This window comes from Fusarium phalaenopsidis (genome assembly GCF_050370095.1).
Source record: "Fusarium phalaenopsidis strain FUZ10S chromosome Unknown contig_32312, whole genome shotgun sequence".
NCBI classification, from domain to species: domain Eukaryota; kingdom Fungi; phylum Ascomycota; class Sordariomycetes; order Hypocreales; family Nectriaceae; genus Fusarium; species Fusarium phalaenopsidis.
This window is the reverse complement of record NW_028145401.1, coordinates 98,394-124,868: the sequence shown is the minus strand read 5'-3', so window position 1 is coordinate 124,868 and position 26,475 is coordinate 98,394. Positions and strand designations below refer to the sequence as shown.

Below are 26,475 nucleotides of genomic sequence, written 5' to 3'. Positions count from 1 at the left end.
CCGAGCCATTCTTTCGGTTGTCTTTGCAATCCGATTCTCCTTCTTCGTTACTTGATCGCATACTTTGCATTTTTTTGCTTCGTCCTGCCGCTCATACACGAGCTTCAATCCGCAGGTCTCTCCAATGCGGTACTCTTTGTTGCATTGCTGACGAAACCTGCCCCACTTCCAATTGCCGCATGCCCAGACAACCTGGTCGAAGTAACACATCATGAAAACTGGGAGAGGTAAAGTGAACAGAAGAAGATTTTGGCCTGGAATGGGAGACTTTTGAGCCTGGCTGCTGGGGCGCTTTTCTTATCTACTCAACCAAAAGCTATTGATTAAGTATTTTCGAAATCTCATGGTGACTCCGTTCAGTGGGCGCGAAAGTCAATTTCACACTCTTTAGCTGGTCAACAGGGAATGTTGTTACTGGCTGCCTGTCGCATGAGAAATCACACACAGACCCGCCAATCACCAACGATGTCGTCTTCGCCAACCGACGAGCAGGGGGGGACCAACGGAACGTAGCAGTGACAATATCATCGCACGTAATCGTTGAGTCGGACGAAAGGAAACTATGTCTCCGCTCTCGTCACGTCGGCGCCTGTGCTTCATCTTTGGCCATGGCGCACTCGCCCGCTTGTACGAGAGACTAGAATTGTTCCGTTTGTTTTACTCGACAGTTGGTGCCCTGAACCTTGCTAAGCCGGGCGAAGGTTCTGCGGTACCAGAATTGCACTTTGCCCACTCCCGACGCTCTCGGCTTGGCAAGTGAGGCAGCCCGACGAGCCATTGTTGGCTTGGCTTGATGATTCTGGGGTGGAGGGGAACGTGATCCGGAGCATTGGCGGATCAGGAAGGAACCCGCACAGCTAGCTACAGATCGGGATAGTAGGCCCGATGCAATCTGCCGATTATCACGGAGTGGTTTAAAATGCGGAACCTTTGCAAAACTTGACCGAGGCCCATATAAGCTGCTGATGTTACTGGACAGCCGCTACCACACCAATCCCAACACAACGGTACGCTAGCGGCGTCACCAATTCGTGCGCGTTAGGTCAGCCATACACTGCCGCATCTAGCTTCAAAGACTGCTGGAACCAACGGATACGAGAGACCTAACCCAGAACTACCTGAAACATTATTTAACCCCGGATGACATCAGTTCCCACTCCATAATGAGGTATGACTATTCCATCACAGCACAAATCCCTGAAAAGGGGGGCGCCCCTCAGGTGTGCTCGAAGCGACGACTGACGAGAATTCATAAGGTTACCCCCACACCTACCTTCTCAAAGCTGTGGTGTGGGTGGGTTTGTTCAAGCGCTTACGAAGAGAGTTGTGGGTCCCGGTTACCGGGGAGAAGTTCCGAGTCACAGCCTAGATGCTGGACAGGTCATGGACCAGGTGCTGGGGTGTCCTCCTCTCTCTTTCCCCTTTCATCCCTCCCTGCGCTTGTCGACAGTAATTCATTCGAGGGCCCAGTGCGCGCAGCGAGGAGAAAAGGTCATTCACCACCCGCTTTCTATGTTACAAGTCTTTGACGCCCAGGCCATGACAATCTATCAGCGATACCACATTATCACAAGTCGACCGAGCACGAAGAAAATAGCTCGATACGAGTGATATGCTCACGAGCCAACATCCAAAATTTCACCACTCTGAGCTACTGCATTGAAAATAAGATCACCAGCTCTTAGCTATGTGTGACGCGAGGGGGACTGGACTTATTGTTCACAATCTGGGGCGATGGCTTACCTACATGCATAGAGAAATTATCCGTGATCCAGGACGAACCAGCCACTAGCCTTAACAACTATTCGGCGAAGACTTTGCCTACTAAAGCATGCACAGTGGAAGAACAGCGCATTTCCTATATCATACGGCGTGAGTGAGGCTTGGGCACCCACTCAAGCATGCAGAGTTGAAATGCGCCGCACCCACTTCTGCTCCAACCACAGCCCTTAGATTTTTACACCCCATTTCGCTTCCAGAAATGCGCCGCACGTCGAGTTTGGGCATGCTTATCAGACAACGATTGTTTGGCGGACACAATAATTAGACAGCGAGGCTGGCAAGCCTACGCACTCTCGGGAAAGTACCTACTTCGGACGGGACGTGAAAGTGATCAAGATACCTACAATGATCTACAAGAACAGTACAGATTGAGAGAAAAGTTTGTCCGCCTGGATTTCCGCCCATCTCAGCCCCTGACGGTCTTGTCACAGGATTCCCCCCTCCCCCACTCTAACTGTGCTTGAAAAGCATGACGTCTCCGAGGCCTGGATTAACCCTATAGGGATCTCCTGCAGGAAGGTTACCGACATTGTCTCAGACTGGGAATATCCCATAGCTGCCGGCTGCGACGACTAAGACTGGGCTGATAAGAAGTACGTGGCTCAAATGAAAGGGCTGTGAGCGTCCATTAACGCGAGCGGTGGCGAATCCATTGTCACTCTTAATGCACCCTCTTTACTGGTACCTTCGCCATTTCGACGTTAAGGGCATCGAGGCCCATGTCGATTGGATTAACCTTATGTCCCATGACTTGCACAGGGACAGTAAGAACACTGCAGGAAAGCAAGTTTTGTCGCGTACTAACCTGCCTGAAATCGACTGTGCTTTGGACCTGGTAAGTGTCACTGGAACACTTAGTATCTATCTGGCACTTTTGATCGACACGCAAACCTCTTGCAGTTCTAACGCGTTGGCGTTGAGCCTTCTGGCATCGTACTCGGCTTGGCTTCTGTAATCAATGCTTTGAGTGCGAAGACCCCTTGTGCTGGAAACCCGGCTGTGGCTTCAAAGGTACTGGTTAGTCCGGTCGCTGCTATGCTACGGCTGAAATTCTCTCATATGTCGCTAAGTAACCATGGGGCCACTCCATTGACGAAACGAACCGTATCTGTCACCACTTCCTGACCAATAGAGATCATGGAATACTGGACGAAACCAGCAGATCTTCCTGCCGGCATTCGGACGAGGCTGCCGCTGCCCGATACCGTACATGGGCTACAGCGGCCACTGCCGGATCTTGTGAGTTCAAGAATGGGCGAAACAGATGCTTCATGTTCGCTCATTTTCTCTCTATTCTTAGATTCTACGACGCCGAGTCATACTAGATGAGGATCGACTATCCCAGCAAAATGGGTCTTCATAGTTTGATGATCTGGGATACCGATCTCGGTACCCTCAATCTCGAAGTTCTGAGGGCTATGTACAGTATATCCAAGGACGAGCATACTGGGGACACCAAAGCTCCTTTCTCACTGGTCGACCACGAGCGGTTCGTCCCCGCTGAAATGTTCCCCCCTAAGGATGCAGAGACCAGCTACGCTCACACCAACCTTGGCAGCGATGCCAATGCCGACGAGAGTAGTCCCAATTAGACCGGTTTTCAGTTTCGTCCTCGTCACCTGTGACTCGCAGCGGTTATGTCGCTCAAGAAGCGTGAGGACGAGCCTGAGCCTCTGGCCTTCCTTGACTGCCCTCCGAACGTGCTTGACCAGTCCAAGAACGACACCCGTACAGTCAGAGTTGTGTATCTACGCAAGGACGTCAAGATCGCCTCTGGGTCATGGAGCAGGGTGTTAAGGACACCGCTGTTGGGATGCCCAGTCATACAGTATTAATGGAACATATCGAATTCTGTTTCCTGGCCAATCTTGCTGACATATACTTGAACAGTGCGCTCCCAACCCCTTGCCCGAGTTATTTCCTGAAAGAATCCGAAAGTCGACAACTTATCAATCAGCCTCCGCCCAGTCTGCTTTTCCTAGAACCTTTTGCAGATCAAGGCGTGCCATCCGTTGACCTACCCAGAGCTGCTGCGTCAGAGGTCCTTGACTTCGCCTTCGATATGAACTTGCACCGCACACAACGGCAATCCGGGGAAACACAAGGTAAGGTCTGCATCGACTACTCCGGGGCCGGGGGCTACCCTAACACCACTGTCGACTCTCCGGGCATCCAATCGGGTGATTCTTTGCGCCGCAGGGATTCCTAGTTGAGCGCTGGACCGATTGACGAGACGTGTACAAAATGCCGAAATGCACAAGAGCGTAGGTGAAAGTACCTTGACGAAGTTGAGACTCCCCTCTTCGGGACGCAGTGGGACCACGAACTTGGCTTTGGAGCCCGTGTTAACGGTAAATTCAGAACCGAAGACACCTATAGCTTCTCCATGATTTTAAGTCGTTAGCCCCATGGCACAGTCTGTCTGCTCGCTCTTGTGCAAATATGAATGGGGTCTAGTAGGAAAACACCGGCCTCAATGGACAACGTGTTCAAAGGTGAACAAGCCAACAGCTGGCTCAACGTAGAGAGAAAATGTAAGCTAGCCTCTTCCACCGAAAGCTTCGGCAAGGTTAACTTTAACAACGCCAATAGGGGTAACCCAGCCTACATCAAAGTCAAGCCCACCACACCCGAGAGGCACATGGTGAACCCGTCCGGAAACACTAGAATGACTTTCCAGCTGCAGGGTAAAGTCAACTCCATGCTCGCATTCTTCAACGACACCGATAGGGGTGCCAGCGGGCACAGCGCACCGTATGTTGACGGAAAGCTCAGCACCTGCGTCAAGTTGGACTTTGGAGGCTTTGGTCTGAAATTCCCGCTTAACCTAGAAGATAAACTAGGCACTAAGAACGCCAAGCGTGACGACAACAAGGTTTCTATGGATAACAATCACGCCATCTACAACTCCAGGGGCGACGGTGGCAGGTTTGCGCGGAGCACTTACTTCAAATCCGGTCTCACGGTCGACCCAGTCTTATTCGCTGCCCTTCACCTGTTCGAGGTTACCATTTTCGATAGAAGTGCTCTTGTGGTATAGTGAAGGTTCGCTGAATGGAACAGAAATCGATGAACTACAGCGCGTTCACGGAACGGGCCTTCATTCCCTCCTCAGACCTTGCCCCTGCGGCGTGCTCGAAAATTACCGTCACCGTAGGTCCCTCCCAGCCTCGTTCAGCTTGCTTCATTAGCTCCCACTTAACCAATCCCCATCATCCCTGGACTTGACCGGTTGTCGTTGATTCCTCATCCCCCGATCCCGCTTGCGGATGAGCGCATCTTGATCATCGTCATCGTCATCGTCATCGTCATCGTCGTCGTCGTCGTCGTCGTCGTCCATGCGGCCGCGAGACATGGAATTTCCCCCAAACTCACCGCTGTGCTCGATATCTTCTAACCTGTCGCCAATGTCCATGGCCTGCAGCCTTTGCAAGCCAAGTGCTCTCCCCAGCGGTTGTGTCACTTCCGGAGTCTCAGTACGAGGCCGATCTGGTGTCATGGCAACTGATTGCTCGGGCATCGAGGCGGGAGCGGGCTTGGGCGCCTTGTGTGGATACCTTCTAAGCCTTCCACTGCCGGGTCTGGCTGGTATGACACCTCCGTCGCCGAGGTATACGTATGGCTTGCCATCCTGATTTACATAGGAATTCACAAGGAACCAAGGCTCCGCGCCCATTGGGAGACTTCTCATCGGGGGCATCAAGGCCCTGACCACTCGATTATTCGATATATGACGTTCGACAGGTTCCAGCTTCTTCAACGGCACCTACGAGTCTTCAACCCGTTCAACCTCGCGGATACAGGCCTTCCGAAGGTCTTCAAGGCCGTGGATGACTGGTCTGAGCACCTACAAGCGACGTCTCTCGAGCTATGGAGCCCGGGCACGAATATCGCTGTAGATGAGTGTATGACCCGCTTCACAGGGAGGTCATATGAGACAACGAAGGTCCCAAATAAACCCACGCCCCTCGGCTTTAAGACCTGGGTTGTGGCCCAGAAGGGCTTCTTCCTACGGTGGATTTGGCACCAGCCGAAGAAGAGATACGGACCTGTTGGTCTCCCCAAGAAGCCGCGCCGGCAGCCAAGGAAGAAGAGTCAGTTTTCTCGTCAACTACGCATTCAGAGACGAAAGGACCTATATACGCCTCTCAATCCGACTCAAAGCGTGGCCATTGCCCTAGTCAATAAGCTGCCAAAAGCCAGATATCACGTCTTCATCGATAACCTCTTCTCATCGGCGAATCTCTTCACACATCTTCGACGGCTAGGTCACGGGGCCACAGGCACAGCCCGCCGCAACTGTGGTATCTTCAAGCCCTTCGTACAGCTCAAGGTCGATGATACTGCCGGCCGTAACCTTCTTCGGTTTGGCGAGCTTCGAATGGCCCCAACAGTTGATCACAAGGCAAGGAATTCAGACAGATTTGGCTGTATTTCCCTTACTAATTTGTCCCTTGGCTTGGCAGGTCAACCAAATCGCGTGGAAGGATAACGCCCTCGTGCTCTTCCTGACTTCTGTATTCAAGGGCGATGAACGCGTTAACCGGAAGAGGAAGAGGCCAAATACAATGGAAGCCCGGGCACGGCCGATACAGCGTTTTTTTGGTGAGGAAGCTGTGAAGCAATTCGAGATTCCTTCTGTTGCTGCTACTTATAACGACGAAATGAATCATGCGGACCGAGGAGACCAACTGAGGGCATCGCTAGGCTATGATCACCGCGTTCGTCGGGGCCCTTGGCAGGCTCTAGCCTGGACCTTCTTATTTGGCATTGCCCTCATCAACAGCTATCTTCTTCAACTTCACGGCAGCCCAAGTTGGAAGAGATATAAGTCGCAAGAGGCGTGGCGAGGCTGCCTTGTAGATGCCCTCATCACGACCTTCAGTCCCGATTTTCATGGAAGGAAGAGATACAGGGCCGGCAACGAAGACCTCAATCACCCGGGCCATAAGCTCAGCTATCGAGGCCGCACTAAGCACTCTGCCTGTCACGCCTGTCAGGGCCATCGCTGTGGTGTTGTGAGGTCACAAGCAAAAGAGAAGGCTTTGGGGGAGATTGATGGGAACAGGGGGAAAAGGAAGGTGCCCAAATCAAGGTACGGCTGTGAGCTTTGCAATGTTGCACTATATAACTCATCGTACTGCTTTGACTTATATCACCATAGAATTTAGGTGGGAAAGAAGTACCTCTCGTAAGCTCCATTTTGATTGGACCAAACCCCTGTCCGGTACGCGTTGGGAGTCTTCGCGCACTCAAAGAGATACAACACATAGAATCCAGAAGTCTGTCAGAATCTGCAATATCTCTTCCTGCAGCCCCTCGCCCGACTGTTCCTCGTCCTGCAGATGCGCCCAGAGCAGCTCGAGGCTGGCCCTCTGTGCATGCGTGAAGCGAAAGCCGTGTTCGGCAAACAGCGCATCCTCCTCCAGCGACAGCACGTTGAGGCAATAGCATAAGAACCGCTTCACATATACCAGGTAGCGATCCATGCTGGTCTTCTCCTGCAGCGGCCTATCAGCCCCCATCCTCAGATGAGGCCGTGACGCAGAAGTAATAGATAGCCGACCGGGGAGTGGTGAAGAAGGTCTGTATGTGGACGCTAGACCAGAGCCCTAAGCGGTGTCCTATCTCCTTCGTTCCGTGAACCTGATTGTGATGTACCTTCAGGCACTTCCAGCTTCTACTTAGGAATCCACATTGCGTACATGCGAAGCCGGTGTGTAGAGGTAGGCCCTCAATGGCTGGGATCGGGTTCAGTGGGTTATATGGGAAATCATCCTTGGATAGTCCCTGTAGTTCGAGCCTAGCGTAATGAGCTAAGATGACACGCCGGGTCTTAGCACCGATATGGGCATGCTGAGTCTTTAAGTGGCTATCGAGGTTTGACACAGTATAGCCATGAGTCTTGCAGACTAGACATCGGTACGCTGGGTAGTGAAGCAGTTCGTCGGCCATGGCCTCAACCTAGTAGTCTACATCGAGTGCTAGGCCTAGACCTGTAGTCAAACCCTGGTCAGACCGCGGCCATTGACTCGAGGTACTATCATATGCCGGTTCTATTTGGTTAGTAGCTTCCTATGTAGCCATACTCGGGCTAAGGGATGGGCCAATATTGACTGAGTCGGCGTAGCTTCCGGAGGAATTGGCCACTCTATTGCGCTTTGAAGCAATTCTAAGTGCTTTAGTGGAATCTACGGAGCGTAGGCGCCTTCTTAGGTTAATTGCTCGCCGGTCCGTAGTATTTATCTCATCTAAGACGATGGCATCGCCATTGCATCTATCCCCTAGCTGCAGGAACTTATGCCACCTTTTCGAGATACGTAGATATAACTATAGGAGAGCGGGTTAGAGCTGATTTGGAAACGCACTATCGAGCCTATATGTGATTGACCTCTGTAGTTGCATATGGCTGCTCTGCCACGCATACGCTGCATCTGCGTCCCCGTAGGCGGCATGGCTGCTATATCGGTTGAAACTTTCTGAAATATCCCGAATATGCCTCTCGGTAATAGCTATAGAGAGCTGCCGATATAGCTGGACTCTAATGCCGATGGAAATGCTAGGGGTGGCTTAGCTAAGCCGCTAAAGCTCTCTTATTAATACCGAGGTGGTCCATGCGGACTTCGGTCTAGTAGGAGCAAATAGCAATGGAGTAGTAGCATGGCTCGCGAAATAGACTCGCAGAAGCATATATGTTAACGGCTAAATATAGACGAGATATCTATACATAATATCTATAATTAGATTAGGTAGGAAATAAATAATATAAAATTTGTTATTAGTAGATATTTGGGTCTTATAATGCCTCGTGATTAGATAAAGCCACCTACTATATAGGTAGATGCCATGGAGCTATGAAGCTGTATTGCTATATCGAATGGTTAAAAGCTTTATTGCCCGTATATATTATCCTAATAATAAGTAGCATAATAGTAGGATTATTTAGAGGAGATTATTATATATATTAATATAGCTATATATTGCTTTCTTATCCTAGGAACTGCGTTTATTTTCCCTAACTAGAGTAAGTCAGTTAATAGGCGAGAGATAGGCCTTTATAAGGAGCTCTAAATAAGCGCTCGCTATCCCATTGGCTAGGTCAGAGACAAAGGAATACCTAGCTATAGCCGTTAATAATTAGTCGCGTAGTGTTTTAAGATCGCGGTTTAGGGGCACCTAGTTATATATTAACTGCTCGCACTGGCGAGTTACTGCCTGGATTGCGCTATAGGTTAGGGTCTAAAACCTATCCATAGTAACTCAGAAGTACCTATCCTATGATATCTCCTCACCATCATCGCTCCATTCGAACTAGATTATTAGGCCCTCTAATCGACGTAGGGATTAGCCGTAGGCGGCAAGACTGATAAACTCCCTGAGTGGCGATAGCGTCCTGTTATACATCTTATTCTTACGGATATTATTTAATATATCTAGTTGCCCATACTAGGGCCTTTATAATAGACCAATATAGTCATATAAGAATCTAGGCAGCACGGATTCTATGATAAGAAGCCGAGTATAATAGATAAGGCCGGAGAGGATGCTAGTAAATTGAGCTGGGCGGAGAAAGTCGGCACCTATAGGCGATATAAGTCCGCATGTGGCGCTGAAGTAAATAAGCATTATTGACTTTGAGTTTCTATCTGTAAAATCCTCAGTCGCTATAAATAGGCAAAATTATAAGACTAGGTCGGCCTTGGGGTCTTGCGGTGGTGGTGGCGGTAGTGGTTGTGTAAAATATGCATTGGGGTCTTCGTCCTTGCTATTATTTCCCTCCTCCTCCTCTTCCTCTTCCTCTTCCTCTTCCTCTTCCTCTTCTTCATCGTCAAGTAGGGTTATATTCTCGAAACTGTCGTATTGCTCCCATGCAGGATCATCCCATAAGGTCTCCAATGCCATCCTCTGAGGCTTAGAGAGCGTTCGTTGACATAGACGCCTGGTCAGTGTCGGGGGTAGACGCCAGAGTCGAAACCAGAAGCATAGACACTTTTTAAGCAGTTGGCGATATCTTCGTTCTGTACCAGGCCTAATAACTAGCTCAAATGGGCGTTTATAGGGTCAGTCAGGATATATGCCGCGAAGCCATCGCCGGAGGGAAATGTCGGTGTGCTTAATGGTATCGTTAGAGCGTTCGAATAGACGGTCAAGGGTGGCCATCATCCGGGCCAGCTTGTGTTCATCCTCCCGACTGCTGACTAGAGCCTCGTCCTTATAATTGGCAAGCCATAGGGGCCCTGGGTTATCTTTGAGAGGGCACTGAGCCATCGCGACGATTAGGTCTCGTCGCGTATTGCGGAAAGCCTCCTCCCAGCCTGTCCGCCGCATCCAGTTCGCTATAAGGGCCGGTTCGGTTGCGCTTGTCGTTCGGCCGGTGGGTTGCGGCAGACTACCCCCTGCTTGTTGGGAGAGATATTGCTGCTCTCTGGCATAGAGTTCCTTGGCGAAGATTTGTATAGCTTCTGGCGCCTGGTGTATGGTGGTAGGCGTGTATGGTCCCTGGGGCTGCCCGCCGTGTAGATGAACCGTCCAGGAACGCCCAGGGTTGCTCACAGTCTAGGTCTAGAGGCTAAGTCGGTCTATGATATTGTCCTGCAGCCAGTGACTCTCAGGGAAGCTACGTCCTCTACTCTGCTGGATATCCTGGGGGTGGACTTTCATTAAGTGCCGAGAGAGAAGCTCGAGGCTAGTCGATCGGAGCCCGCAATGCCTGCAGGCGGCGCCCTGCTGGATGCGGAGGTGAGGGTGGGGTGAAGAGCCATCCGGCCGCACCGGCAGTGTCCCTGGGTCTGGGAGGCGAAGGGATCGGATGAATGGGCCAAGCCCTTTACGAGCCAGTTTGGAGATGCCATGCCGCTCTCCGAGGTGTCGCGAGACACGGTCTCCATCGGCCTTGATGGCGAACTTGCATTGAATGCATAGGATCGCTGGCTCCGGCTGATTGAGGTAAAGTCCGAGGCGGTCGAGCTGCTCAATCATTGTTTACTTGGGCGAAGAGGGTGAAAGGATGGATTGCTAATAGATATTAGGCGGATTAGGACGGAGGGCTTTCTTCTCTCTTTGACTTAAACTCCTATATAGAGAAAAGGGGGGGGAGGGCATAGGTAAGGACCCCTTGCTCCCTTGCGGGGTCTACCTAACTGCCGCGATGACTCCTATGCCTACTCTGGACTTGAACAGAATGATGATTAGCTAGATTAGTCTCGCTAAGGAAAACGGGCCCCATTCCCAAATGATCCCTAACAATTTGGGAAATGAGATAGATTTTGGGAATGGGCCCCGTTCCCGAGGTGGTAGAAGACAAGGATGGTTGGGGATAGGTGATTGGCGCAGAAGCGGGAATGGGGCGCGTTCCCGACTTGAATACTTGGTAGGGTCAGTTATCTCACTGTCAGCCTCTGAAGTACTCAGCAGCCAGCACTCGTACTTGTCTGCTAACAAGCTGACTGACGGCGATATCAAGGCTTTCTGTCGCTTATCTTCCTTGAACTGGCTGAACTCATTATGGAGCGTTTTCCTCCTCTTCGAAACGGGCTCACCACTCATGTGAGGAATTTCAAGTTTTGATTAGGAGTCGTTCCACACCCGTTTAACCATCTTCTTCACGTTTCGGACCCATTCATGTCGAGTATCCCACTCACGCTCGACGACATTACAACCAAAGGCAGGGTGGAAGGCCAGGGCGGCGTAGTACCTCAGGATATCGTCGAGCTTATCATAATAACTTAGTTACACAGCGAAAGATACGCCACACTACAAAGATCTAGAGAAATAATTTACCGCTTCAACCCTACGCGTCTCTTAATCCAAAGTTCAATCATCTATGCTTGTGTTAGGCATCCAGATCAACTCTGACAGGTTGCAGAAGGTTCACATACCGGATTGCGCTCAAACAGGAGCCAAATACACATCGTCAGGGTTACCATCACTCCTCCCGTCAGAGCAAACCATTTCCAGTCAGGGTTGTCTTTCAAAATGTCAACATTCATTCCAAAGAGACTCTAAAATAGAGATGGTCTGATTAGTTGACCGCGAACACTTTAAAAGAAAAAAAAGCTCTGCTAAAGGGAAGGTCGCCGCGTACAGAAGCGCACATCACCGGAAGAAAGATAAACTAAAACAATCAGCGAAAAGTACTGCAGGCGGGAGATAGTCACTGTACAGTTATCCAGGTAAGACGTTTCATGCTATTCGCAACAGCGGCGGATCGGCGTGCTTCAGCGACGGATACTCGCGCAAACTCCTGGCAACTCATTAGTGTTGTGAGCCACAAAACATGCCGCCGTACAGTACAAAAGTTAAAAGATCTCTTAACATCTGCTCTGATCTGTCAAGATCACTGGTTCCTCGCAGCTCAAGCTGCGCGATTGTATCCTGGGCCTGTTTTTCACCTTTTCCGTCGTTGTAAAGGTGGCAGTATTTGTTAATGAAAGCCAGAGCTTGCTGGATATGATTGTTGAGAATGTCTCTGAGGTTGGCTAGATTTGAAAGGTCTCTTTGAAGCTCCTGGATGAGATTTTCGCTCCGTCTGAAATCGTTCGATTCATCGAAGGGAGCAAAGGCATTTGGTGCATTGCCGAAATCAACCAGCCGCTACAGTATGAGAATTATGTGAGCCACGTGAATGGAAGTAAATGAAGAGGCTGATTGCGAAGCTCACCAGCTGAGAAAGAGTGCAGAAAGCTTACATGGTTGCGCAAATGATTCTCAACTCCCTTTAGTAGCCTGGCCCACCTGCCTTCAAGCTCATTAATGAACTGAATGCAAAACTGAGCTCCATCGTCAGGAATGCTGCTGCTCTGAAGTGTACTGAGAAAATCGGTTGGCCTAGATGTTGAGCCGATGCTCCTGGTAGGATGTTGAATAATGGCCCATGAGATGATGAGTTCTCGCATGTCTGGTAATTCTGATTGTTTCAAACACCACGACATGGGGCAAGTGGGAAACGAAGTTGCTAGATAGAAGCAAACCTTCTGAAAGGAGCTGTTGGGAGGCCTTCCTGGTTTTAGATCGAAGAGGAGGTTGTCATCTGTTCGGGGTATTTTGAAGCCGAGGAAGTCCTCATGCCTCCACGCCGGGGGCGAATCCTTGCATAGACTGTTTCCCCCAAACGTCAGCCTCGTCCATATGAGTTAGAGTAGAAAGTGGCCACTGGCTTACAATAGACGCATTCTTGGCTCAAAAGCCGATGAGTGCTCTGCGAGTTCTTCCGCAAATTTGTTGCTAGATGTGAAATGCAGAGACTGCCGTTGGCTTTGCTTCGACAGACAAACAATTCCAGTTTGGCCCTGTTCCTTCCCATTGAACCACTCACTTGGCTCAATTTCATCGACTTTTGCCAAACTTTCGACAAGTGTCTTGACAATTTGAGGGCTTCTAGCGACAGCTAACTTGAGTGGTGTCCGGCCAGCGATGTCCTCGCAGTTAACAGACTCTGGGCTTTTGGAAATGAGAAGTTTGACAGACTCGAGATTTCCTGCTGAAACTGCGTCATGAAGTGGAATCTTGCCATCAGAGTTGCGTTTGCAGGCGTCGTATCCGAAGTCAAGGAGTAGCTTGACCAGATCCGGTCGATTCTCAGCCATCATGTGCAATGTACCTGTGTCTCGCTCGAGAAGACGCCGCATCGCCCCCTTATTGCCTGCGCTAGTAGCCCAATAGAGCGGAGTCCGTCCTTCGTAGTCCTTCGAGTCGACGTCGGCAGTTGTTTCAGTCAGGAAGTAGCCTACTACTTCCTGACATCCTTGCTCTGCACCCCAAGACAGAGGCGTTCGCCCATCTCCATCCCGCTCCTCGATGTCGACACCTTGATAGTTGACCAGATACTTCACTATCGCCAAATCTGCGCTTGCAGCTGCCCAGGATAGGGGTGTCCTCCCGTTTTTGTCACTGGACAAATTCTTTGGTTCAACCAGCAATTCAACAATCCGCTCATTTTCCTGCCGCCCGGGCTGAAAAGGATTTGCCTTTTCAACATTCCGCCTCTCGTTTTCCACTGCCCAGGACAGTGGGGTCCGCCCGTGATCATCTTGCTTGTTCCTGTCGATGCCAGATCTCTCCAGCAATGATTTCACTGCGGCCAAAGTCCCTGCTTGCGCCGCCCATGAGAGCGGTGTTCGTCCATTGTCGTCGGGAACATTTATCCCCGAGTCACTCCGTTCCAAAAAAATCTCCATGTTATGGAATTTACCGCTCAAAATGGTCCAGATCAGTGGCGTTCGTCCGCTTTTGTCCCGGGAGCATACTTTGATCTCAGGCTGCTTGAGCAGAGATCCGATCATCTCTTGGTGACATCCCGCTGCGGCCAATGACAGTGGTGTTCTCCCGTTTTCATCCCGGCTATTCACGTTGAATCTGCCTGTGTCCAGCAGTTTGTTGAGAATTGCGGGGGTTCCATCTTTTACTGCCAAAAGCAACGGGCTTCGACCCTCAGACTCAATCTGCTCCACATCTAAGTCTTCCCTTTTCAGTAAAAGAGAAAGTATAGAGTCCTGTGGAGTCGCGGCGGAGAAGCTCTGCCATGGCTGTAGCGACCGTGATGATCTCGTTCTCGATTGTTGGATTTCCTTCTCAATTGCCCAGAGCAACGGACAATGGCCCGTATTGCTTGGCACGTTGATATTTGCTTTTCGGATTATGGAGGCTGCCATGGTCTGTTTGCCCTGTCCATCTGATTTCTCCATGGCGCGCCATAAGGGCGTTGATCCATCTTTGTCTGCGGCATCCACTTGGATGTTTTCGGCGCCAAGCAAACATGCGACTACTTCCTCATTACCGGTATCCACCGCTCGTGATAAGGGGGTTCGGCCATCGGCATCATGCTCGTTCATAGGCGCTCTAGGCCCCTTAAGTAAAACCTTGATGACGTCTACTTTCTCTTGTTCGATGGCAAGCAATAATAGTCTGTGATGGTCATAGTGTTCGGAGCCCAGACCTAGACGATTCGCGATCCCTCGGAGTTTCGTTGTCTCAGGATTGCTCTCTTGCCTCGAAGTTTGCGGACAATTCTTTTCGCTGAGCAAGTTTCCCGTGAAACTGTCGCGTTGCCCCGCCATTTCTAGACCAATGACATTGCATCAATACAATTTGTCGCTTCAAACGTACAAAGGAGTGCTACAAACCTCTACAAGTATCGTCTAATGAAGTACACTTCTCTATGACGTTCAAAACTAGATATATCTACCACAAAGGATAGAGATTCAATCGTTAAACATGGAGATAAGTCGTGCGAGCTCTTGTCTGCATCTGTAGTGCCTGAGGATTCTCGAGACCGGGTGCTTGAGAGAAAATTGGTTTTCTCCGCAGAAATGGACGGCAGAGCAAGGTGCAAAGACATTGCATGAAATTTCAAAACCAAGGCTTGCTTCGAATTATGATTTAGAGTTGCCAGTTTAGGCCTGAGTTTCATTTTATGGGTGGTTATGCGTTGCTGCCTGATAGAAAATGCAATATGACGTGATAAGTTTTTTTTATGCACACGTCAGCCGTGAGTTGACCGCGAAATCCTGATTAGGCTGGTGCGTGACCGCAAAATTCTAGTTGGCTAGAGTTTAGCGCTAAGTCCCGACCGCGAAACTCAAAAGGGTAATTTCGACTAACCCGATGGCTTCGTACACAAGGCATATCACGAGGTGTAGAATAACGTCATTCCAAGGACAATCCAAATTACCCCGAGGCGGCGAAAAATACGGCGCGTAGAACTGATTCTGAAAGAATGCTAGCTGGTCTCCGTACCACGTTCCGGGGCCGTGGTTTGTGCCAACCTCTTTGCTGTGATAACTGTTGAAAGTAGCCAGTATGCACCTTCCAACAAGACGACGAAAACGGCTATCAAAGGGGCCCGCATAGTCCTCGATCATTCTCCAAAACCCTTTGAATGTCCTGTAAAGCTGAAGGAAATACAGGCGATTCCACGTCGGAGGGCTTGTGTGATTAAAAAGCTGCTGAAACACAAATTCGGACCAGGAATCTTTGGGTGGCGTAAACTTGCGGGTCGTCATCCAGCAAGGTAGTTCGTCAGGCAATTCATGTTGCTCGTTACATGAAATGATGGGGGCATAAACCGACCAGGCTTCGGCGTAAATTTCCCATGTGGTCTGTGCAGTCAAAATTCGACTCACTTGGGTCGCTAACTGTTCCTTTCGCCGCTGCAGACTGCGTAGTGGCGGCAAATTGTCAAACCCCATGCTTGTTCGAAGCCGATTCCAAAATGCTTCCAGTTTAAGAAGAACATAGAGGGTATAGGCCCTTACTACCTCCTGGGCTACGAGATCAATAGCCCTGTCAACTAAATCTTCCGCATCGGATTCTTTTCTTTCGTCGAAAAGCCGTCGGGCTTCTTGAAGACGCTGCTGCAGTAGGACTTCGATGGCTACCTTGGATGTTGTTATGGATTGAACATTGGTTTGCGACGCCAAGCGGGCCTGGAGTGGGCTACGGGGAATGTAAAGATCGACAAGTACACCAAGAGATATACGTCCATTATACCAGTCGATGCACTCGCCAGGAATCCACAACATTCCCCACGTCGCGATGGACTTCTCGAGTCCAAGGCCCTGTCGCTCGAGCCAGAATCGACAGTTGCTATTTGCTCAAGGGACATCTAGCTCATCTACCTTATACCTCGCATATCTTATATCTCCGTTTTATAAACGAGTGTTGTTTCTAACTATCTTCTCCCCTTATCCTTCTTTATCTCCTTTTATCTCTTTCCTCTTCTTTTTTTTTTTACTTTTCCCTCCTTTCTCTCTTAATTACTAGCCAATAAACCCCTTTTAGCGTAGCGAATGTATATATCCTTAAATCCTGTGATAGCATAACCTCCTTTATCCACAATTGCTCAACCCAACTTTATCCCACCCACTAACCGTCATCACCATACGCTTCAAGCGCTCTCGGCAACCGCAACTGTCGTAATCGCTCCCCGTTTCCCTACACCGTTAACCACATTTGTCCGCCGAGAGGCGATACTCTCTTTAGTAAGCTAGGAGACGTCAGTTACGACAACATGCAAGGTGTTCTTGTGCTCGTGCTTTCGCGTTCTTCCAATAACCACCTAATTCCCGCCAGGACAGCCCCAGCAAAATCTGCTGCAGTCTCTAGCACATCTTGTGACAGAGAATCTGGTTGTTGTTGAGGCAGCCGCTGATGCATTGTTGTAGACGTCGGAGACTGCCCACGCACTAAGTCGGGCATCGCGAATGGTAAACGCCCACACTTCTTCCAGGTAACCCGCGGGGCGTGCTAGGGCCCTAGCTTGTTTACCACCTCAGCAGTGGGCGCGGCAGTTCCGAGTGTAGAAAGGGCCAAAGCGGTCAAAGGGAGTTTCTGGGATGTGTCAGCATGCAATGCAAAGGAAGGGTGTGGGATCTTGGGGGATGTCTCAGGCGACTTACGGCAGGGGACAGCATCACAAAGGAGTTTGCAGCGTTATGCGAGGAAGAGAACGAAAGTTGAACTGGGAGCTGGATGAAGCCGATCTGCTCTCTGAGGGGAATCAATCAGTCTCGGCGCGGGCATGCGGTTCAACCTCTTCAATTCAACACCGTGTCGCATAACATTCGTGTGACCGGATGTAACTATCCGGTTTCACATCTGGCCTGTCGCATAATCCTAACGACATGAGCTTAAATAGCTGTGCCCGAACACATGGCTGTTCGATTTCTTTTGTTCTGGAGATAATTCTCATCAATTGACTGGTGCCATCAATGATCCCTGTGGAGCCAATTGTCTGACACACCGTCGATTCCATTTGGCCAAATGCTGAGTAAGCTGTCAATGCAACGCCACGCGAAGGCGAAATTGATGGAATTGAATTGATGACCAGCCTGGTTGATACATCTGGCACCCATTATCCAAAGTCTCAACTGTTTCTCGACTGTGTTGCATACAAGGCAATCAGGCGGCACGCCAACGACGATCTTCCGCGTAGTTATATACTTGTCAAGTAATCCGGATAACCCTTGACTTCCCGTCCCTCAAAGCTATGTCTATTCTTCACCAAACTCGCCCGACTCATCTCAGGGCAGAGGTAAAGGCGGATGGAGTTTTGGTTCTGGAATGGGTTTGAAGTTTGAGTGAGGAGGGATTTCAGGCCCAGTGCTCTCATACTCTACCGGCACGTCTAAAGGGTGCAAGAGCATCGGGAGTTGCTGCAGGTTCTCGAAATTCCCCCTTTGTTCTTCACAGCTCACGCACTGGCAACTGTGAGGCTTCCCATTTTCGCGCACGTACGTCTCATACTTCTCAGCGTAGCTCTTCTCATCAGCAACCCTCTTTCTGACAAACTTCTTTATGTCCTCCCGCTTTCGGAAGGTCGCGAGTTTCTGATCAGCTATCTCTTTGGTGGACTTTGGGGGCAAGAAGTACGGGCTGTAGAATTTATGCATGAAAACGTCCCAAAAAGCGCTATCGATCACCTCGGGGTGAAGAAGCGCAAGAACTACCGAGACGTGAGGGTCATTAGACTCACCAGCACGTCGTTGCCATTCCCGCTTCAGAGGCGATGCTGGCCATTGCTGCTGCGATCTTTCGACGATAGATCTAGTGAGAGATTCTACCTCAATATCGTAGAATATCCCAATTCGACCGATTGCTCGAATTGGATCGGGGGAGAAGCCGTTGATCCATGCTGGTGGAATGAAACATGAGGTCGGGACTGTATAGCAAAATTCCCAGTCCAGGACGGCGACGAGATTCAACTCATCGTCCCAAAGGAGGTTGTTGCCTTGCAATGCCATATCCCCGTGCATCAGAACAAACGGCCCATTGCGCCCTGTTTTCATAAGAAATTTGGTGAGCACATGCGTGTAAAACTCCTCGTGAGCAAACACAACTTCGTAGCCAGAGTCCTCTGAGCCGAGGTCGGGATCTTGGGTCCGGATTAATCGATTGCGGCTTAATTTCACTAGAGCTTGAATGTACTCTTCGGGTTTCGTAAATGTCTTCTTCTCTGGAAAAAAGACGGAGGGGTTGAGATTCTCCGTTTCTTGGAGAACCAACTCCATCGGCATTGGTCTGTGGCGGATAGCGATGTCTGGTGACTCTGGTGTGGGCATCCCAAGAGCCCCGATTTCAGGGAACTCAAGGCTGCGAAGTTGAATGTAAAGATCTGCCAGCTGATCGTGAACACGTTTTAGATCCTTGCTTCGCCGTGCCCCAGTGGTATAGTCCCATCTTTCGATTCTGCGGAAGAGCATGGCGTTCAATGATGTGCCTTGGACGTGGTCCATAATAATGAAGGCGTGGCCGATTGGACTTTGGGCGTTGTAGGACCATGCATGAATCTTGGGGACTGGAATAGTCGTTTTTTCGGCGACATACCTAAGTATCGTGAGTTATCGCGTTGGTGCTTGGCAGACGAGGCACTCACATCATCGTGGCGACCTCGGAGTCAATCCTCTCGTCAATCCAGGGAACACAACCGGGGAAGGGGATACGGACCACCCAGCGGACCGCCGAATTCGAGGTTTGCGGGGAGTCGAACTGAACTGACACGCAGACATTGAACGATCCATGCGAAATGGCAATGACGGCGCATGGTGTGCCATGATGATACGACGAGGCCAGGGCGCAAATAGAATCACCTTTATCGTCAGTGATGTAGCGGATAAAGTCTTCGCGTTCCCTGGCAATTTGATCTTCAATAATCCGGTCTCTCATTGTTGAATTGCTTGAGTGTTGATGGTGCAGAGAGTCTTGGTCCGAAAGGATGCACTGGCGTGGGGAGATTTTGAGGTGCGAGGCCCGGAGCAAATATATAGCCGATGGCAGTCGAGGGTTCCAAAAATAGTTAAGAGGCGGTGCCAAAATTATGCCTGCCTGATCCGCCAGCTTATGTCTCCTGTCTAAACCCCCGTCCCGCGTAGGCAATCAACACCGTAAGCAAGGTACTTGGCTACCGCGACGGTTTAGATGAGGGGAGGAAATCTATAAAACCAAGGTGGAGATACTCAAAGCCTGAAGCATTCACTACAGTGACTAATACCTAAGATCTACCAGTAGTATCAACCTGGGCGAAATATAGGTAGATAGTACCACCCGTGAAACACGCACGCTCAGCCATATGAATAATCGTCCACATATTCTCCTGTGTACAGCTCCGAGCCCCAGGCGGCCCCGGCGGCTCCATCCTCATCGTCGTCTCCTTCATACCCCCACCCCCCGGACCTGGAAAAGGCGTCGAGTTCCGAATCTGACAGCTGAAACCATGCCTGAAGTCCAGCAATCTCTTTTTGGTTGTCAACAATCTCCTTCTGCGACTCTGCGAGTTCCCGTACCAACGCCATCTCATCCGCCGTAAATTGTTGGAGGGATTGGGGCATGGCTGTAATGCCTCCTAGCACGCCCAGTGCCCGATTCCAATCCTGGTAGAACCTGGCTTCCCGGTTGGTCTCCTCCGTCTGGAGGTCCCTGGTGGCCGGGTTAATCACGCCCCTGCGTTCCCGAGCTGCATTCGCGGAGCTCGAGATGATTCGGATGAGTTGAAAATCGATGTTGATGAGAATGCTGTACAAGTGCTCGGCTGTCTCGTTACCGCTCTTCCGAGTAGCCAACTGCTAAATAAGTTGTGTATGCCGAGCCATAAGTGATTTTGCGCATTGAAGACGTTGGTACAACTCATTGTACCTTGCTTGGTCGACTTTGGGGTCCCTTGGTATCTCTCCGCCCTGGTTGTTGGCACGAGAGGAGCGATGGGAATGACGGGAATGAGATGACTTGGGTTTCGACTTGGAACTCTTCTTCTTCTCGCCAACCATGATATTCTTTGTAGCGAAAAGCAAGATACGAATGCTGCAGCTCTTTTGGTTGAGGGAAGTGGGAAAGTCAGAATTGGATGGATGCCCGACAGCGTGTGTCGAGTGATGAAGACGGGCAGCTCTCCAGCGCTATTTATACTTTCATCAATCTCTCGCATGGAAGTACATGAGGCGTTCACGCTCGACGCCTTAGCTCACCTGCTTGACAGCCTCGCAATGGAGTCGAGCAACCACCTATCCATCACATCACATTACGCCACTGCGCTCACACGTGAGAGCGCGACAAAATCGCGCCCCCTCCTCATTGCCTCGTCCGATACAATACGTGAACGCGCTGGTAGTGTGTTGGCGGCGCGTTGGCATTGTGCTGATCGGCACCTGACTCTGTGGGAGCAATGAGAATGTCTGCCACCCACACCCATCGATTGCACTTCCGCCTTGTTTTCATGCTTTCCATGCGAAGAGGGAAAGGAAACGGAACTGTGTCCAGGCAGCAGCATGCAAGACGCACCACACGGCCTTAAAAGATGGCCGCGACCTCAAGTTCTCAACCAACACCATGACCGGGTGCCCCCCGGTCAGCGACTTCCGTAAATTCACCTCTACTCCCTGTACTCCGTAATATGAGGCGGCAAAAAAAAAAATCAATTCTACTACAATTGATTTTAGACGTCTTGATCCAGGCTGCAATTCCTGTTGCTTCACGGAGGCTAGCATTGCCATTTTGGGTTGTGGATTGGACTTGCAAAGGGCGAGATGACTACTTTGGCAAGTTTTCTTTGAAGATGCGCTGTGGAATCACGCACACAAGCGCCAATGCCTCTTTTCGCGAAATTATAGACTCAATGAACCTCCATCGCACACTAGTGATCGAGGTTTGGGGTGTTCATGTTGACACGATACGGTCGATCATCAGGAATGAACCGTTTGGAAACTTTGAGACTCCGCAAGGTTATGGTGGCAACTCATTGTCTTCTGCGGAACGCGGAGATGAGATTTGGATACTATACGGCTTGCGTATACCGATCATTCTACGGCCTGAATCCAACGGGTATCGAATTGTCAGTTGTGCACTGGTTAATGATAGCCCTGGGTGGGATGGGCTTCCAATCGTGGCGCTTGGGGAGATCATGGAGTTGGCCGAGACAGGCCAAAGAACCCGAAAACGCATCTCGATATTTTAGTAAAGGTTGGATAAATTTGCCTAGTTTAACTATATTTCCTTGTAACTGTGATAATGATATGGAATCAAGAACTCGGAATGTATTAATGCCAGCTATCTAAGGCTAGAGGATAGATTAATTGTTGGAAATCCAACGATCGCCCTTCCCTTCAGGAGCCAGACCAGGAGTCTGAAAGTCCTAGATTTGGAGTTCAAAGTCCCAGATGGAATCATTTAGAGATACAAACCCTACAAGAACTCTCATCTCAAAAATTAACAATCAAGTTCAATGAAATATTTGCACTCGGTACCCCTGCACAATATTTCCAACAGGTCGTCGGCGGCGGAAGGAAGACCCAGCAGCCTCGGCGGAGGCAGCAAAGGATTGATTCCCCGCCGACAACGAAGTAGAATGGCAGTTGTCGAGTACGTTGGCGTGGGCAATCGGCTGATGCATGCCTCTCTAAGGTTGCGAAGGAGGAAGAGCCGACGGCTGTGCGCCTGCGTCCATGAGAGAGGATTACTGCACAGTAGACAGAGGTGAAGCAATAGCAGGTGCGTGAGCGTGGGCATGACCATGTCGCCAAGGACCCGCGCGCTGGATGACCTCCCGAGTGGGGGGAATGGCAGCAGGCGCTTGTGGTTCAGACTCGAAGTCGAAGCATAGATGGGAGGCAGAGACTCTATCTACGCCTTCTTCATAGCCGTGGGCGGGTTGAGTGCCACTAGTCACTGGCTGTGACGGAGCCACCGGTGCTGGAGGTTGGTTGGCATACTGCCATGGAGCCGAACCCGGAGTTTGAGTTGGAGGAAGTGTAGATGGATGAGCCACGAACTGTGGCCCCCATAGTTTCTGGCTCTGAGCCTCGCCGATGCGCTTGGCCGTGATGTACTTTTTCGCACCCTCGACGGTCGCCATATCGTTCAAGATGAAACCGACTCTCCACTGAAAGAGGTTCTCATCTCTCCCGTTTTCGACTTTGAAGATGGCTTCCGACGCGATCGCATCCGAAAGAATTCCCTTGGCTTGCGCAGCCAAGCCGCCTGTATATGTATGTCGTCAGTAAGCTGTGGGCACCAAGGGTTGCACGGAAGTGCATACGGAAAACAACATTATGAAGACGAGCTGTGTATGCGAAGTCCAAATCTACGTCGTCAATCAACTAGTGAAGCAGCAGACCTTCGGGAAGATTGTTTAGGTCGATGAATTCCATCGATGCACCTCTCAACCGTTTCGACAGAGCCATCATCAGCTTTGCCTCGAGATCTAAACAGAACTTGAGCGTCCAGGGCTGTCTGTTGGAATCTGCTTCGAGATAGATGGAGAGATTGACGCCAGCTATCATCTGGCAGTGAAGCAGGTTAGGCCTCGTCTTTCCACAAGTGCAAGGATGGACTTACCGTGCAGCCATTATGCACACAATCTTGGCACATGGCGGGCACGAGATTGAGCCAGAGTGACTCAAGCGGGCAGGATAGGGACAGAAGAGGATGGGTAGAACTTGAAATCAAAGATGAATCAGCCTGCGAGGCAAGTGTAACTGATGAAATAGATTCGCAAGGTGGGAGACGAGTTAGATTTCGTTGCAGCGTTCAAGTCTTTGAACCCGAGAAGTAAGGCATAAAAATTTCTTTAGGGCTTCCAAAGAGGTCGAAAGCACGTTAAAGGGGGCATGGTCTCGATTGTGAGGCCGTTTATCCAAGGGGTGACTCTGGGAAGTCTGTGTTCAAGCTTGCTGTTCTGCCATGCATGCATCCGACAATGTTAGTGGAACTCCTGAGGGCCCGTCTAGGACGCTACAATGGCCTCCTTTTTCTGTTTGCACAGTGTTGATCCAGTGTCGTCAATGTCAAACGGACGGGTGCATGCTGTATTGACAAAGTGATGCATCAAGTTTGGTGATACGTTGCAGTCTCGGAGACGGAGGAATTCCGCGGTGGCTGCGCTAGCACTCGGGTAACCCCTCGCAACGCAATAGGGCTCCACTTTAATTAAGCCGAGCTTCAAAACATGCCTACGAATGCAAGTAAGCACCCTTCGAAATCGATCCTCGCCACGACATCATATATACCAGTAATGTCAGTGATATATCAGTGATCAAAGTTGGGCTTTTGGTTGCGGGTTGGGGAGGTAGCTGTCACGACCTAGGCCGCGACTAGGCGGTCACAACCGGCAGAACAAGCTCGCATCGGAACAACCTACTCCCGCTCACGGTGAGGTGGGTGAGCCGGACCCACCTGCTCACCCCAGAGTTGACCGCGAAATCCTGATTAGACTAGATATTTGGCACTAAGTCCCAAATAGGCTAATGGATTGACCGCGAATCTCAAAAGAGTAATTTCGACTGACCCGGTGGCTTCGTATCCCTTCAATTGTCGAGGACCTCCCGCCAGGTCACGGCAGGGGGAAGCAGCCAATTAAGATGCATCGGATCCAAGGTACCTAATCCCCCACCTATTTTAGCCTATGATAGAAGTACCAGCAATCTCTCGAGTTACAAATTGCTACATTACACTGCTCACACCCCCAAATTGATTGACGTCTCCTTTTATTGCGACTGACCGGCGCCAACGGCTTCCTTGAGCTTCTTGACCTTGGTTGCCCTAATTGAAGCCCCTGACAAGCGAGGCATTCTGATTTTTTCCCTCTTCGGACGAATTTATGCTGTGCAACAGGCGTAAATTCGTCCCCGGCTCGAAAAAGCTTCCTTGACTGACTTTGCGGATGGAAGGCCTTGAAGACCTCGTTATAGAGGCGTTCCCTCCACTTCTTCTGGTTTTCATAACGATTCCAATCTGGCTGGCCGTGTAGCTGTAAGAGAAAGCTATTCACAAGGACCACATCTAGTAAAAAGGTCCAAGCAATAGCCTGCCAAGCGCCCCGGCGGATAGGATGATCATAGCCAAGATATGACCTTCTTTGGTCGCCCCGGTCAACATGATTCATTTCGTCATTGTAAGAAGCAGCGATGGTCGGGATCGATATAAGCTTGACCGGCTCACCACCAAAAAAGCGCTGTATTGGCCGTGCCGTTAGGGTCTTCGTTGACGGTCTCTTCCTCCAACGCTCAGTCGTCTCATCGCCAGTGAACACGGTTGAAATGAACAATACGAGGGCATTATCCTTCCACGCGATTTGGTTAACCTAGGGAGGAAGAAGAGTAGTTAGCAGCTAGATAAGAAGAAGAAGATTGGATTATTTTACCTGATTATCAGCCGTTGGGATGACCTTGATCTCATTGAATTGGAACCCTGACTTCCCTGCCTTATCGGCCTTTTTGGCCTCTGCAAGGCCTTTGTAGATGCCACAGTTTGGCCGGGCTGTGCCGGTAGCACCGTGGCCGTGCTGACGAAGGGAGCGGAAGAGGTCCGGCGACGAGAAGAGGTTATCCACGAAGACGTGATATGTCGATATCGGCAGCAGGTTAATCAGGGCAATAACGACGCTTTGAGTCGAGTTGAGAGCTATGATCTTAGCCCCGGCTTCTGTAGCCACGTAGATAACTTCTTTAACCTCGTCGGCCTTATTAGCCTTGCTAGGACCCTTGCTATTTACCTTGCTTTTCTTTCTTTGTGATGCCGGCTTCTTCTTCTGAACTCCAACAGGGCCGTACTTTGCGCCGGGCTGGTGCCATATCCACCTCATGAAGAGGCCTAGCTGAGCGGCCATCCACACCTTGAAGCCTGTGTCGATAGGCTTATTGGGGACGTATGCAACTTGCTTATTCCTTCCTGTATATCGGATCATAGCCTCGTCGACGGCAAGATGCGTGCCCGGCTCACAGAGCTCTGTTGTTGCAAGTTGAACGTGCTGAGACCATGGCTCAACGCATTGGAAGACGATAGGGAAGTCGTCGCCGCCGCCGTCGGTGAATTTGGTATGGTCAAAGATGCGGATATGACGATAAAGAAGCTGAAACCGATTATAAGTCATGAACTTGATTATCGAGTGTTCAGGCCGCTGATCCTCTAGCTGAGAGGTCTTCCAATGGTCTTCTACCGTTATTTCGCTATGGACTCCCATATAAATAAGGATCCCAAGCCAGATATATACCTCTGCAGCCGTGACTGGCTTCCAGGCGTGGAGGCGTGACTGATCTGTTATTTCGTGTTCTTGGCTATCAATAACGCCGCTTTGGATGAGGCTGCTGACCCAGTCATTGGTGTACTTGACCCAGTCATTGACTAGAGAAATGGGTATAAAGTGTTGGAAAAGTAACAGCGGGTTCTGGGGCAGCTTATTGACGAGAAGTTCTCGTCGCGGCACCTCAAAGGGTTGAAAATCGAAGCCTCGGTCTTCGGCAGGCAGAAAAACCGGTCTCCGGGTGCTATCACCGTCATGCTCTTGAAGGCTATTATCTTCATTGATGAAGCTATTATCATCATATGGGTTGACTGCCTCTATAGGTATTGGTGAAGATATCGATTGAGAAGTCATCGTGTAATTGAGAATGGTTTGTATAAGGATTTAGGAAGTGATGATTGATGACGCATTGTGTGGTTCCCCTCATGTACCTTCTTGATGACAGGGGTGGTGTGGGGCAGGGTACGGCCGGGAGGTCCTCGACAATTGAAGGGATAGAATTTCATGAAGATAATTATGGCAGGGGTCAACGCACGAACGGAAAGTGTGTAATTTAGTAAATTACAAGCGATCCTTGGTATAGTAGGCGGAAAGACCGGCTCGTCCGGAAAAAGGGTATTGATTGCTATCGCAAGGCAGCGAGAGTAGTTCACGACGTAGTGATATTCGTTCGCTTACGTGACAAACAT

At 50.2% G+C, this 26,475-nt stretch overlaps 5 protein-coding genes across 5 annotated transcripts; 1 reads left to right on the top strand and 4 right to left on the bottom strand.

Moving 5' to 3' along the window:
* Positions 1 to 4,258: 4,258 nt before the first annotated feature.
* LRP88_11529 (uncharacterized protein) lies at positions 4,259 to 4,822 on the top strand (the record flags this gene model as incomplete). The annotated part of the gene is made up of 1 exon (XM_083247955.1): positions 4,259 to 4,822. One exon carries the CDS (start codon positions 4,259 to 4,261, stop codon positions 4,820 to 4,822), a length of 564 nt encoding a protein of 187 aa, XP_083096294.1.
* Positions 4,823 to 4,969: 147 nt separating this feature from the next.
* LRP88_11528 (uncharacterized protein) lies at positions 4,970 to 5,302 on the bottom strand (the record flags this gene model as incomplete). Its single annotated transcript, XM_083247954.1, has 1 exon — positions 4,970 to 5,302. One exon carries the CDS (start codon positions 5,300 to 5,302, stop codon positions 4,970 to 4,972), a length of 333 nt encoding a protein of 110 aa, XP_083096293.1.
* Positions 5,303 to 17,025: 11,723 nt separating this feature from the next.
* On the bottom strand, positions 17,026 to 19,443 carry LRP88_11527 (phosphotransferase family protein; the record flags this gene model as incomplete). Its single annotated transcript, XM_083247953.1, has 4 exons — positions 17,026 to 17,109; positions 17,178 to 17,268; positions 18,016 to 19,104; positions 19,154 to 19,443. The coding sequence occupies 4 exons, from the start codon at positions 19,441 to 19,443 to the stop codon at positions 17,026 to 17,028; spliced, it is 1,554 nt and encodes a 517-aa protein (XP_083096292.1).
* A 2,779-nt stretch (positions 19,444 to 22,222) lies between these two features.
* On the bottom strand, positions 22,223 to 23,136 carry LRP88_11526 (uncharacterized protein; the record flags this gene model as incomplete). Its single annotated transcript, XM_083247952.1, has 3 exons — positions 22,223 to 22,746; positions 22,883 to 23,048; positions 23,104 to 23,136. The coding sequence occupies 3 exons, from the start codon at positions 23,134 to 23,136 to the stop codon at positions 22,223 to 22,225; spliced, it is 723 nt and encodes a 240-aa protein (XP_083096291.1).
* A 1,762-nt stretch (positions 23,137 to 24,898) lies between these two features.
* Positions 24,899 to 26,140, bottom strand: LRP88_11525 (uncharacterized protein; the record flags this gene model as incomplete). The annotated part of the gene is made up of 1 exon (XM_083247951.1): positions 24,899 to 26,140. The coding sequence occupies one exon, from the start codon at positions 26,138 to 26,140 to the stop codon at positions 24,899 to 24,901; it is 1,242 nt and encodes a 413-aa protein (XP_083096290.1).
* Between the last annotated feature and the right edge of the window lie 335 nt (positions 26,141 to 26,475).